The sequence below is a fragment of the Octopus sinensis genome, linkage group LG3 (assembly GCF_006345805.1).
Source record: "Octopus sinensis linkage group LG3, ASM634580v1, whole genome shotgun sequence".
Lineage (NCBI taxonomy): Eukaryota > Metazoa > Mollusca > Cephalopoda > Octopoda > Octopodidae > Octopus > Octopus sinensis.
Window position 1 is genome coordinate 10,500,117 of NC_042999.1, and position 13,129 is coordinate 10,513,245.

Sequence of the window (13,129 nt, forward strand, 5' to 3'; positions counted from 1 at the left end):
AGCTTGGCTGCAGTCCAGCAACTGAAACAAATACAAGATGAGAGATATGGCTTACAAGTATTAAATCTCATCCAACAAATAACAAACCTTTGGATATTTCACAAGAATTCTTTAAACTCGTTATTGTGTCCATAATGTTATAATTAAATAATGGAATTAAGAGGAGATTCTTATTTTGTTTTCTGTTTGACAGGCAGTCACTAGTCCGACCATGTTGTTTGTTGTCACAGACACAGGAGTAGAGACGTACACTTCTCGAGGAGCAGCCTTTTCCCTCTACCGAAGAAACCACTACGATAATATTCAGAAGGTAATTTAGCAAGTGCCCCACTCGGCTGCTTTGTTCCTTTATTCCAGGGGTTTGCTTTCTGTCTGTTTCAATCAAATTATTTTCTCATTTGTTCTTCTGAATCTCTCTAATTTAATTGCAAAATAATTTTGACCTTCATAAATGTCCACATTAATGTGCAAAAAACACTGATATTATTTATCCTTTGAGACCAGTAAAGCACCAACCGATCGTGGCCGTCGCCAGCCTTCCCTGGCACGTAAAAAGCACCAACCGATCGTGGCCGTCGCCAGCCTTCCCTGGCACCTGTGCCGGTGGCACGTAAAAAGCACCAACCGATCGTGGCCGTTGCCAGCCTCCCCTAGCACCTGTGCCGGTGGCACGTAAAAAGCACCCACCGATCATGGCCGTTCCCAGCCTCCCCTGGCATCTGTGCCGGTGGCACGTAAAAAGCACCAACCGATCGTGGCCGTTGCCAGCCTCCCTTGGCACCTGTGCCGGTGGCATGTAAAAAGCACCCACTACACTCTTGGAGTGGTTGGCATTAGGAAGGGCATCAAGCTGTAGAAACCATGCCAAGAGTGGCACTGGAGCTTGACACAGTCCTGCAGCTCAAAGACCCTGTCAAACCATCCAACCCATGCCAGCATGGAAATGATGACGACGACTACGATGGTGCATCTGGCCCCTGATCATTGTCTTATCTATCTCTCCCCTTCACAACTCTACCTACCCATATATAATGTGGGGTAGCACTGCATCTCCTACTTAACCCCTCTCTCTCACTAATCGCCTGGCACTACCCCTCCTTTCCCTTCCTATTGCCCTCTTCCATCTTGCCCTTTCACATACTTTAGTCCCCACCCCATATATAACCCTCCCCACTGTCTTGTTCCTCTCTGACCCTCACTAATATTATTTTTCCCTTTCTTCTCCATTCCCCACTCCCCTCAAAATGTCCCGACCCTTTCTCAACAAACTGTCTTTAACCCTAACAAATGGATCACCCATACTGACATAGCAAACAGACTGGTCTGTCCCATCGCTGGGTCCAGTTACTCACCCCATTATTAGGACCACATTGTCTCTACCCTATCTCCTTACCCTCACCCCTAACATTGCTCTTCCTTTCCCCCTCCTCTATCTCCTGCTCCCATCTCAACACTCTCCCCTTTGTTACTCTCCCCATTACCCTCCCCTCACAATAAACCTGTTCCTTTCCATCATGAGCTGCTCTCATTCACTTTTAGCTCATGGACACCTTTACGGACCACCAGGGGTCCACGGACCACAGGTTGGGAACCACTGGGCTAAAAAGTATTACAGAAGGGACCAGAGCAAAGAAAGGCTTCTTGCTGTTTCTTGCTACACACATTATAGAAGGGGTGGGATTCACCTTGGTGGAGCTGAAAAGAGAAATAGAATAAGGGTTTCAGAGTGGCCCCTTCATCAACCATGATACCTACCAACTGTTCATGCACAACCTCATCTGTTTTGGCTAAATATTGAACTGTATACATTGCAGTCATTTCCAAATAGCGTATTATGCTACTTAATTATGTGTATGTATATATATATGTGTTTATATGTATATGTGTTATATATATTTTTGTATGTGTAACGTAATAGTTTAGAAAAAAACCCATTGGTTTCATATCTAGTGTGAACTCGACATCTCGTCAGTCAGTTCTCTAAACAATAACCGTTCTCTGCAAAGAATGTTTTTTTACACACAAGAATGCTGGTGATGGTTCAAGAAATAATCCTCTTAAAAAATTATGGATGGACGAGTTGTCTTCCTTTGCTTGATAGCTAGGTTTTCCAATTTTGAAGTAAAAATTTCTGAAAATGTGGACAACACCCCACGGCTTCCATCCTGGTGTTCAGGTAGCCTCCTGGCTTGTGGGTCCATAAAGATTATATATCTTTGTGCCATACACAATTTACACAGCCTTGTTCCATTGTCATAGAGTCCACAAGTTTCCAGTAATTTCCACCTGTTGTTAAAGGGCGTATGATCATCCTTTAGGCACCATACGTATGCTGCGAGTGTCGTCGTGTTGCATCACTCCGGGACCCCGAAAGAAGATCTGTGGTTGTTCAGATGAATTTTAAATTTAGATTCACAAGATCCGACATAAATGTTAGTGTGTGTCCATGCGTTGGCGGCATTGATGTTACTGATATTTGTGCTGCTTCTGTCTGAGGCTACCTCTGCTTCGTACCCTGTAGCCTCAGTGTTACATCGGCCATCCACTGGGCATTCATTTCCAATCCTGCAGGAACAACCTACCCCTGTCCGTGGTTTAGGAGTGCTAAGTAGTTTTCATTGGGTGCACAACTGAAAGAGATCCTTAAATTATGTCTGTTAAAGATCTTTCTATATTTGTGTGATCACGGGCAAATGCTTATCAACCAACCTAAGAAAAATCTTACCTATACTTGTCCAGACATTTAGGGAGAAGTGGGGAGTGAACCATAAGGTCTTGCGGTAGCGTTTCCTTTTGTGGTTACCCCATTCTTGGTGTATATACTAAATAAAATAGAAATAAAGCAGGCACAAATAATTGGCTTTAGACATTTGTGCATTGTTGACTTAAAGCTGTTTCATATCTGAATTTTGAGTGCATTCAGGGTTCATTTTAATTTTGTCAGTCCAATAAATTAACTCTGTGTGTGTGTGTGTGTGTGTGTGTGTGTGTGTGTGCAAAAATTATCTTGAATAAGTATCACATTTAAAATGTAAAAAATGTAGTTTGATTATTTTGAAATTATTTCCTTTGAAAATCTTTTCCCGAGTGATTTTCAAATATTTTCAGTATCAAAACACGTGTGTTTCTCTATTTGATATCATAATTAATCAACTGTCTTAGTCATTAGAGGTGGTTTTTTTTGTAGTTATTCTTATTTTTAATTGTATTTCAATAATTAATTACATAATTTGGGCCTCACAGAGGCAATGACGAAAGACCGAGACCTCTGGAGATATGATGTGATTGAGAAGACCAGGCAAGGAAAGTGTCACATAACCAGCCCATTTAAAAAGTACCTTTGAATCATTGGGTGACATTCCGTGCTTAAGGGGACGTGACATTCCGTGCTTAAGGGGACCTATTGAGCTAAGTAAATCAAAATCTAAATCAAATCAAATCACAATCAAATGGAAATTACAGTTGTAGCTGTTACCTGTGCTTGTAGCACACGATAAGCACCATTCATTCATGCATGGACCGCTGGCTCCCCATGGCAGTGGCACATGAAAAGCACTATCCAAACGTGGTCGATGCCAGCACCATCCCGACTGGCTCCTGTGCCAGTGGCATGTAAAAAGCACCATCCAAATGTGGCTGATGCCTGTACCACCTGACTGGCTCCCATGCTAGTGGAATGTAGAAAGCCCCCATTACACTCTTTGGAAGGGTGTCCAGCTGTAGAAACCTTGCCAGATCAGATTGGAGCTTAGTGCAGCCTTCTAGCTTGCCAGTCCTCAGTCAAACCGTCCAACCCATGCCAGCATGGGAAATGGACATTAAAAAATGATAATGATGATGATTGTTGACCAAAATATTGTTTCCTTTTCTAGGCCATTCCTCCAGTTGACTTGGAACCTTGTCTCTGTGGAATACAACCATTTTTTAATGCTTCTGAAATCTCTGTAATAAGTTCTCCCAAAGGCACCATGATGGATTCTTATGTTATTCTTTTATCAAAAGTAACAGAACTGAAGTAAGTGTCTCGTTTCTCATTCCTTTTGTTCAATTTAACCCTTTACTTACCATATTTCTGTCAAGATATTCTAGCTTTGTTGCGATTAATTTTTTAAAATAATGAATAATTAAAGTCAACAGGTTTCTCATTAAGCTGGAGTTTGAAACCAAAATTAACCTAGAATTTCAATGGAAGTTTTTCGTTGACTTCACTTTAAAAACTGAGGTTTCTACCATAAAACCAGAAGCAGCATCAAAAGAATTAAAGCACACCATCGAAACAATTTGACGACCAATTTTAAAGAAATTCTTATGAAATTATTGAATATTTGTCATTAAAACAATACATTTCCACCACTTTACTCTGCTGGGATGTTTTAATGGTTTTTTTTTGCTCAAATTTGAAAATTTGGATAATTTTAGAACAAGTGGTTCTACAACTTGTATACCTTTACCACCACCACTACCACCGTAGCTGCCACCACCAGTACTACTAATAATAATAAGGGTTTCTAGTTTTTCCACAAGGGCAGCCATTTTGGGGGAGGAGATGAGTCGATTACATCAACCCCAGTATTTATCTGGTACTTGTTTTATTGACCCTGAAAGGATGAAAGGCAAAGTCGACCTTGGCAGAATTTGAACTCGGATCAGAGTGACGGGCAAATTACCTCTGAGCATTTCGTTTAGCAGGCTAACGATTCTGCCTGCTCGTCACCTTTATTATAATAATAATAATAATAATGACTCAAATCTGTGGCTTGGTTAGCTCTGACCAAACGGAACCCTCCCTCCCCCCACACATTGTCATGGAATTTCCAGTCATGACCATCTCTTCTTATTTTCTTTGGATAGTGTATAGGCACAGGCATGGCTGTGTGGTTAAGAAGCTTGCTTCTGTACCATTGGTCTTGGGTTCAGTCCCATTGCATGGCACCTTGGGCATCCTCTATTATAGCCCCAGGCTAACAAGAGGCTTGTGAATGCATTTGGTAGATGGAGACTGAAAGAAGCCCATCACATATGTGTGTGTGTGTTTGTAGCCATGTTTTGACACCATGTGATGGTTGTAAATGAGCGTCACTGTCATACAGGCAGTGTTGTTCCTTTCCAGTTTAAGGAAACATTATGTTGTTTTGAAATAGGTGAAGGTTGATCACAGGAAAGGCACCCAGCTGTAGAAAATCTGCCTAAATAAAACTCTGCCCAACTCCTGCAAGCATGGAAAAGTGGATGTTAATCATTGGCAATGAGTAAACCCCAAAGGGTCTTATCAATTGGGTCATTTTTTTTAAAGACAGTTGGGTGTAGTTTGAAAGGAATATGGCTGCTATTTTTAGCAAATCAAAAAACCATGTAAAGTCCCTACAACTGTGTCAGTAAGAAAGGCCCCTATTTTCAGTGCAACAATTTACAGCAAACAGAGGAATGTACCTTGTTTTGCACTCCACCAGATGGCTATAGTTGTCCAGTATTTAAGAAATCATTTAAATTTTATAATTTTATAACTACAAGTTTAAAGTGCAATGCATTCTTGTAATGTATAATTGTATTACAGTTGTATATTAAAGAGAACCCAGGTCCGAAATTCCCCAAGGCACCTGATGAAGGCTGGAGGGTACATCAGCTGAAACATTGTGTTAACAACAAACAAGATGAGGACAAATATCCGTCAAATGTAAATAATGTATAATTGTATTGTTATTAATTCAATAACCAATATTGAATATTGTTGATGAGAAAAGGGTCTGTAAAACATATTTTAATGTCTTCTTCATTTCTCAACCAACTTCTAAAATCTAATGTTTTCAGTTCTAAAATAACTTCTTCCAAGATCATCCTTGGCCAATTCCTTCAGCTATATGATGGAAATTGCAGTTGTGATACCTGTGCTGGTGGCACGTAAAAAGCACCAACCGAATGTGGCTGATGCCAGCGCCGCCTTGACTGGCTTCTGTGCCGGTGGCACATAAAAAGCACCAACCGATCGTGGCCGTTTGCCAGCTCCATCTGGCACCTGTGCTGGTGGCACATAAAAAGCACCATCCGTTCGTGGCCGTTTGCCAGCTCCGTCTGGCACCTGTGCTGGTGGCACATAAAAAGCACCCACTACACTCTTGGAGTGGTTGGCGTTAGGAAGGGCATCCAGCTGCAGAAACACTGCCAGATCAGACTGGAGCTTGGTGCAGCCTCCTGGCTTCCCAGACTCTGGTCGAACCGTCCAACCCGTGCTAGCATGGAGAACGGATGTTAAACGATGATGATGATGATGACTGCTGACCCCTACAACTGACATTTCCCCACACTGCAAACCCCTGTAGCTTACCCTGTAAATCCTTGCCCTCTCGCTCAGTTTTCATCCAATCCCTTGGACAATGTATCCTCATTTTCTGTTCCTGAATCTGTTTTTGTTTTTTCCCCCTTTTCCAGTGACACAATGTGGAGTTTGTATGCTCTGGAACCATATAGTGCAATGGATACTTACAAAGATTTGGTAAGTGACTTTTGAGAAGTTTTGCTTAAGATTACAGCTGAATGCAAGAAAATAAAAGAGAAAATTAAACCGTATTAACCCTACTAATCACTAGTTTTAATCCTTTCCATTAAGATTATTTGAAGATATTATAAGTACAGCTTATTCAATGATTGGTGCTTGAAATAAGGGGTTTAAAAGATGTAATGTAAAAGGGGGAATTTTAGTGTTGAAGGGGTTTTAGTCTTGTGAACAGCATGTTGACCTCACTTGTGCCATGGAAAATAGCACCAAATACACTTTGTAAAGTGGTTGGTTTTAGGAAACTGTACATTCTTCAGATTCATATATTCTAAGCATTGTAGACTTCAATTTTGCCAAATAAATAAATAAATAAATAAATAGAAGGGACAGACCTTCCTTGACTTTCCATAAGTTTTCAGTTTTGACTTGGCTTTGTTTCAGATTTATCTGAGATTGTGATTCTTCAACAAACTTGCCTATTTGTTTTAAAACCATTTTGATCTAACCTCTCCTGAGACCATCCTTTGGTTCTGTGATACAATCTTCCTGTTTGAAAGTAATCTAAATTAGATTAAAAGTTAATTTAGGAAGGGCTGTAGAAACTTTGCCAGATCAGATTGGAGCTTGGTGCAGCCTTCTGGCTCACCACTCCTCAGTCAAACCATCCAACCCATGCCAGCATGGAAAGCAGACGTTAAAAGATGATGGTGATGATGATGATGATCCCAAGCACCAGCTTAATTATGGTAAACTTACTTTAGTTACTTCTTTGTCATTTCTAATTTTAAAAGGCAATGGATTTCAACAGAAATATAATACCAAAAGAGGTTAAGAAGTAATCCTTCAAATCCTTGAGGCGACCACCACTTTGAACTATGTCTTTTATAGAAAGAATGAACAGCCTACATCATATTTATTCCTTTCAATCTTTTTTCTGATGATTTCTAGGATTATTTGACCTTCTTGAACAAAAACCAATTGGTAAAGTGATTTATAATACTGTATTGTATCAATAATAATGATAATAATATGTTTTACTTTTATTATTATTATTATTAATTGTTATTTTTAATTAACTGTAATTCCTTGCAGAATGTCATTTGATGATTTCAAAATCTGATCCCCACCCCAAAATTATTCTTTTTGTTTGTTTTTCTATGATTTATCAGATGTGGGTAAGTAAATTATTTTTAGCAGACATTTCCTCTGTTGTCACTTGTTCAGCATGTAACATGGGCTTGAATTATGTTTTTTTTTTTTTGTTTCCGTCTTGTTTTTTTTCTCTGACAATAGCTTGCTGTGTCTTTTTTTCTTGTTTCTTTTTGAAGCAATGCCGTAGTCGGTTCAGTTTCTTCTTGTAAGTCATTGCATTCTGACTTGTTATTGTGTTTTTATTTCCATTACTTGGCTTAATAATCACTACCCCACCTCCTGGTCCTTGGGTACTTTTCAGTAGGGTACCCTCTGTTGCAAGCATTCAGGCCAAGATTACTTCCTCTTACTTCTTACAAATGCCCTGAAAAGGGTCTTCCTCATCAAAGTCATTAATTAGAAATTTCTTTATTAGTCTTTCCCCACCCCAACTTAATAAAATACTTAAGAAAAACCACAAAGTTTTTCATTTTGATATTCTCATTCTAAAGCATTTAGGATAAGAATCTGCACTCTATTGGCTTCCAGATAATTCATCTTTCGATATCGTAGTAACTCAAGAACATGAAACGGTTTTTAAGAATTCAGATATAAGACAAATCCTCTTTTTTTTTTAAGAAGTAAAACAAAAAAAAACAAAACAAAGTAAATCACAGATTTTGTTTATATTTTCATAAATTGCTTCCCATTTCAATCTTTGGCAGTTTTAACGAAAGAAGCAAATTAAAAGGCCAATTAGAATTGAGTAAGAATGTTTTGAAGAAGTCAGTCAATAATTACGTCTTCATCTACGTTCGATTTACTGAGTTCATACGACAAACCTCCTTTCACTCATTTCCATTTGCACATTTCTTGCATGTAGGCATGGAATTTTATCTACCTAATGTGTGAATGTAGTGTGTGTGTGTGTGTTTGTGTATGTGTGTAATGTGTGAATGTAATGTATGCAGTGTGTGTTTGTGTGAATGTAATGTATGCGTGTGTATTTGTGTAATGTGTGCGTGTGTAATGAGTGAATGTAATGCATGTGTGTGTGTGTTTGTGCATTGTGGTTGCATGCCTAAAATGCCTTCCCCCAATCTTTCTCCCTCTCCACATCTTTCACTCCATCCTTCATCTTCACCCACGTTTCACCACTTCCACCCCTCACCTACCAAATTATCTCTCCTTCTCCACCACCATACACCTGCCCCTCCCACACTCATGCAACATCTACACACCCAAACTCCCTTTTCGCCTATCCACACTTCCTTCTCACATCATACCTTGAGCCCTGTCCAGCATGGAATATGAACGTTAAGTGATGATGTTGATGTATGTGTGTGAAATAAACTGCCAAAGCACATTTTTCAAAGGGCCAGCCTCGTCACATTCTGTATCACACGAAAAATCTCAATGAGAATTATGCTGAACGTATGTGTAGCTGTGGAGCACTCAGCCATTTGCACGTTAATTTCATGGATCGGCTGTTTTTGTTGATTGGATCAACTGGAACCCTTTTCATAACCAATGGGGTGCCAGATTTATGTGTGTGAATATGTACGAGGGGCTGTCGGAAAGTTCCTGCCTTGAATGGTCTCATGAAAGGCCTGGCTGGAGGTCCGACCTTCCAAGTTCTTTTACAAGGCCTTAGAAAACTGAAGGACCGCTGCAATAAGTGTGTGAATCTGAGAGGGGAAGGTGTTAAATGTAACAATTAACTGATCCTCTTGTATTTTCTTTTACCCAAAACCAAGAACTGTGTGTGTGTGTGTGTGTGTGTATGTATGTGTGTGTGTGTGTGTGTGTGTTGTGTGTGTGTGTGTGTGTGCTTGTTTTTCTTCTCCAAATGAAAAAATATTCAGGTGTGTGACGAAATGAACCCAGGCTTGAAGATTTGATGGTTGTACGAGAGATCTGATCCTGCTTCTCTGTTGTTTCAGTTTGTTCTCTTAGAATTAGGTTTGCTTAAAATGTCATCACATATTTTCTATAAATTCTCAGACATAGTTAGAAAATGATTGTGAGACTTCTAAGAAGCGACAATTAAAACATGTTTAATTAAGATAAAGAAACTTATTACTAATAGGCTAAAGAAGATATTAGGACCATGTATTTGATGTTAATTATTTCACTCCGACCAACCCCTGTCTCCCTGTTGAGATGTGGCTTGCAGGTATGTCCCAACACTTCACCACCACCACTTTCTCTCCCCCCCACTTCTGGGTAGTGTAACCATGTGTCTCCTCTTCAGCAAGACACTTACCTCTGTCCCTCCATCATATTTTAGCCTCTCATCAACTGGCACGAAATCACCTTCCTCAATACTACAGGTTGAGGGGTCTTTGTCTCGCAGGGTACTCGGCCACTCTGCAGGTACTGGTACCACATAAAAAAGCACCCAGTACACTCTGTAAAGTGGTCGGCATTAGGAAGGGCATCCAGCCATTGAAACTATACCAGCATGGGAAATGGACATTACTTGATGATGATGTTTGTTCTTTGATGGAAGAAAGCTTTACCAGTTCCAAACTCTTTTACTTTGTATCTGCATGGAATTCATGTAACTTTGGTTAGGAATGAAATGGTTGGGATGTGAATTGTTTTGGTTTTGCATCCTAACTTTGTTCACCACGAATAGCCTCTAACACAACTCTATAAACCTGTAAATATTTGGTGTCTGTCTGCTATGATTTTGAATTAAATGTCTTTTTCTATGAAAGTATTAATTACTGGTATCTATTCTCCATATGTGAACGCCTGTGCCCTGGTGGTTAGGGCACAATCACTCACAATCACTCAATCAAGGGCTTCACTCCTGAAGCAGGTGTCACGTGGTGTTTCTTGAGCAAAACACTTAATTCCACATTGCTCCTGCAGTCCACTCGGGCGTAAACGGGTCATTCTGCAACAGACTAGCCTTCCACTTGGGGTGAAATGTTGGCCTGCTCACCTTGCCATTGGGGGTGGGTGGGGTTCATCCAAAAGCTAAAACAATGTGAAGCGCATTGTGACCAGTGATGTATAACAACATCCAAAATAGTCTATTTGATGCTGTGATTTTCCATCTCCTCCTCTCTTTGTATCTTGAGAGAATCCGTTGACCAACATTTTAATCTTTCTTCCCCAGCCACTCCCACAGACTCTTGTATAATGCAAGGTAGAGCCATTTATCTCTTCTATAGCAAGGCATCATACTTGAACCCCTCAGTGTCTGGTGTAAAAGCCCCTCCCCCTCTACTATACTCTCACTCAGTGGAAAGGTTCTCTTTTGTATTGAAATTTACTTGGTGATGGTCTCACTATGGAGTACCCAGTACATTCTGTAAAGTGGTCGGGGTTAGGAAGGGCACCCGGCTGTAGCAACCCTGCCAAAGTAGATATTGGTGCTAAATGCAGTCCTCCTGCTCATTCGTGCCAGAATGGATGACAAACGGTAAAGGATGATGACGATGATGTCACATTGGAGATCAGGAAGCTAAAAATACTCACCACCATCTTTATTCAACATCCCTTTTTCTCTGCTGGCATGGGTTGGAATGGATTAAAAGCAGCCAATGAGCCAATGGAGGAATAGGGGAGAGAGAGAGGGAGAAGAGTGTGACAAGTGAACTGAAATGGGGATTGAGGGGTTGAAGAAGAAACGAGGAGGGAGTCTGGAAGGAGGTGATGAGGAACAGTAATAGGGGAAACCTTGTGAAGTGTTGGGGTGGAAATAAGGTGTTGTTATAGTGACTGAATGAGTTGTATCAGGGTTAGAAAAAGAGGGACTGTAAATATGATTTCTGTTTCTGTAAAATCAAAGTTAAGGGGTTACCTAAGTCAGTATTGTTTATTGCGATACCAGAACATATTTAGGGAGCAGAAATAGGGCCAGGGATGGTGGATAATATATTAATCAATGAGGTATCTGGGGTTTGATTTGAGTTGAAACTTTATAAGTAACGAATCAAAATAATTGGATAAAATATGAATGTTATTACAGAAAATTAATTAGGGATTGTTTGGGAGTGGATGCTATGAATTTGATTAGAAGACTAAATGTTTAATTAAAAATTTCAAAAAGCAAGTTCAAATGCTTTTTAATGTAGCAATTAAACTTTTGTTAGAGAAATATATCATGAACTAATTATCTAATTATGGTCTTTAAATATTATTTTACTTTTAAATTAATTAGGAAGAGCATGAGGGACATCATTGCTTGCAATTTAACGAACCTTGTACTACATTATTAAGTCTTGGTGTATCTCATTGTAACAGAATTAAAATAAAAATAGCCATCTATATATCATAATGTATATACACCATAATGTATGTATGCCATCTATGTATCATAATTTAGTGTATGTATACACCGTTGAAGGAGAGGATGCTGTGGTTCTTTTGTCTGAGATAAGTTCCAAGAAGGCCAAAAAGTGTCCGATGCTCTCACGAGTCATTGCTGAGACAATATTTGCCTTGCTCTAATATTGTTTTTTACTTGACATCTCCCTGTAAAGATTTTCTTTCAGACAAAAACCACAGCCCCATTGCCTTTTAATGTTGTATATATTAATATGGTTCACAGTTGGCTATTTCATTATCAAGTCTGTTCTATAGAAATGCATTTTCTCATCAAATTGTCTGAATGTTCACTGATCTTTTGCTGAATCTGTTGCACCTTCTTACTAACAACAGAAATGAAACGAAAGTGTTTTTACATTTTAAATGTTTTTTGCCTCTGAATCTTGATGGGTTGGTCGTTTCTTCAAATCTATAAATTAACAAAAGTTGTTAGAGCCTCTATCTTGACTATTGGATTCTAATTGCTTTATGAAAAGATGGAAATATGATGCCTGGATAATGTATAAAACTGGTGAAATCAATTTTGTTTAGGTAAAGACTTTGACAATTCCAGTTTTCTGAAGTTTTTAATCTTACTTAATGATTCTTAATTTACTTTGGATTAATTGACTTGTCTCATGGAATTCTTTCTTTCAGTTCTAAACATCAATTCTACACACACACACACTCACTCTCTCTCTCTCTCTCTCTCTCTCTCTGAATTGACTTTTCTTCAGCAACCAGTAAATAGTTAATAACTAGTAGCCATAGTAACCATTTAAAAAAAAATATATGTATTAAGAAACAGTTTGTGTTAACTGGAGTAGATGGGTTCATCTCATCACTGCATGTGTGTGTGTGTAGGGGGAGCACTGCCATTACCATCATTTTTACAATGGCCTTTCTCTTGTGGTTGGCAGCTTCTGGTGGAGGAAGGGGTTTCATATTATTTGCTCTTGTTTGAGTTTCTTGTTACCATGTACGTCCATCTGGGATCTTGGAGTGCAGGAGGTCACGGTGCTTCTTGGAATCATCTCTCCCCACCTTATGGAGATTTTCCAGGTGTTTTTGGCCAGACATTACATAGCTGTAGACCTTTGATTTGCCGTATCTGGTCCTTATTTAGATGGAATGGGTGGGACCTTTGCAACAGTGTAGTGGCATCCTGTTCAGGGGCTGGTG

General features: G+C 39.5%; 1 protein-coding gene across 2 annotated transcripts in view; it reads left to right on the forward strand.

The window, feature by feature from the left end:
- Nucleotides 1-13,129, forward strand: part of LOC115209399 (Hermansky-Pudlak syndrome 3 protein) — a 66,812-nt gene that overhangs the window by 18,682 nt on the left and 35,001 nt on the right. The window contains exons 5-8 of one of the 2 annotated variants that reach the window (XM_029777792.2): nucleotides 194-310; nucleotides 3,873-4,015; nucleotides 6,427-6,490; nucleotides 7,663-7,668. In XM_029777792.2, coding sequence (XP_029633652.1) covers nucleotides 194-310; nucleotides 3,873-4,015; nucleotides 6,427-6,490; nucleotides 7,663-7,668 — 330 coding nt within the window. The remainder of the gene's footprint in view (nucleotides 1-193; nucleotides 311-3,872; nucleotides 4,016-6,426; nucleotides 6,491-7,662; nucleotides 7,669-13,129) is intronic. The other variant, XM_029777793.2, reaches the window with a different exon arrangement.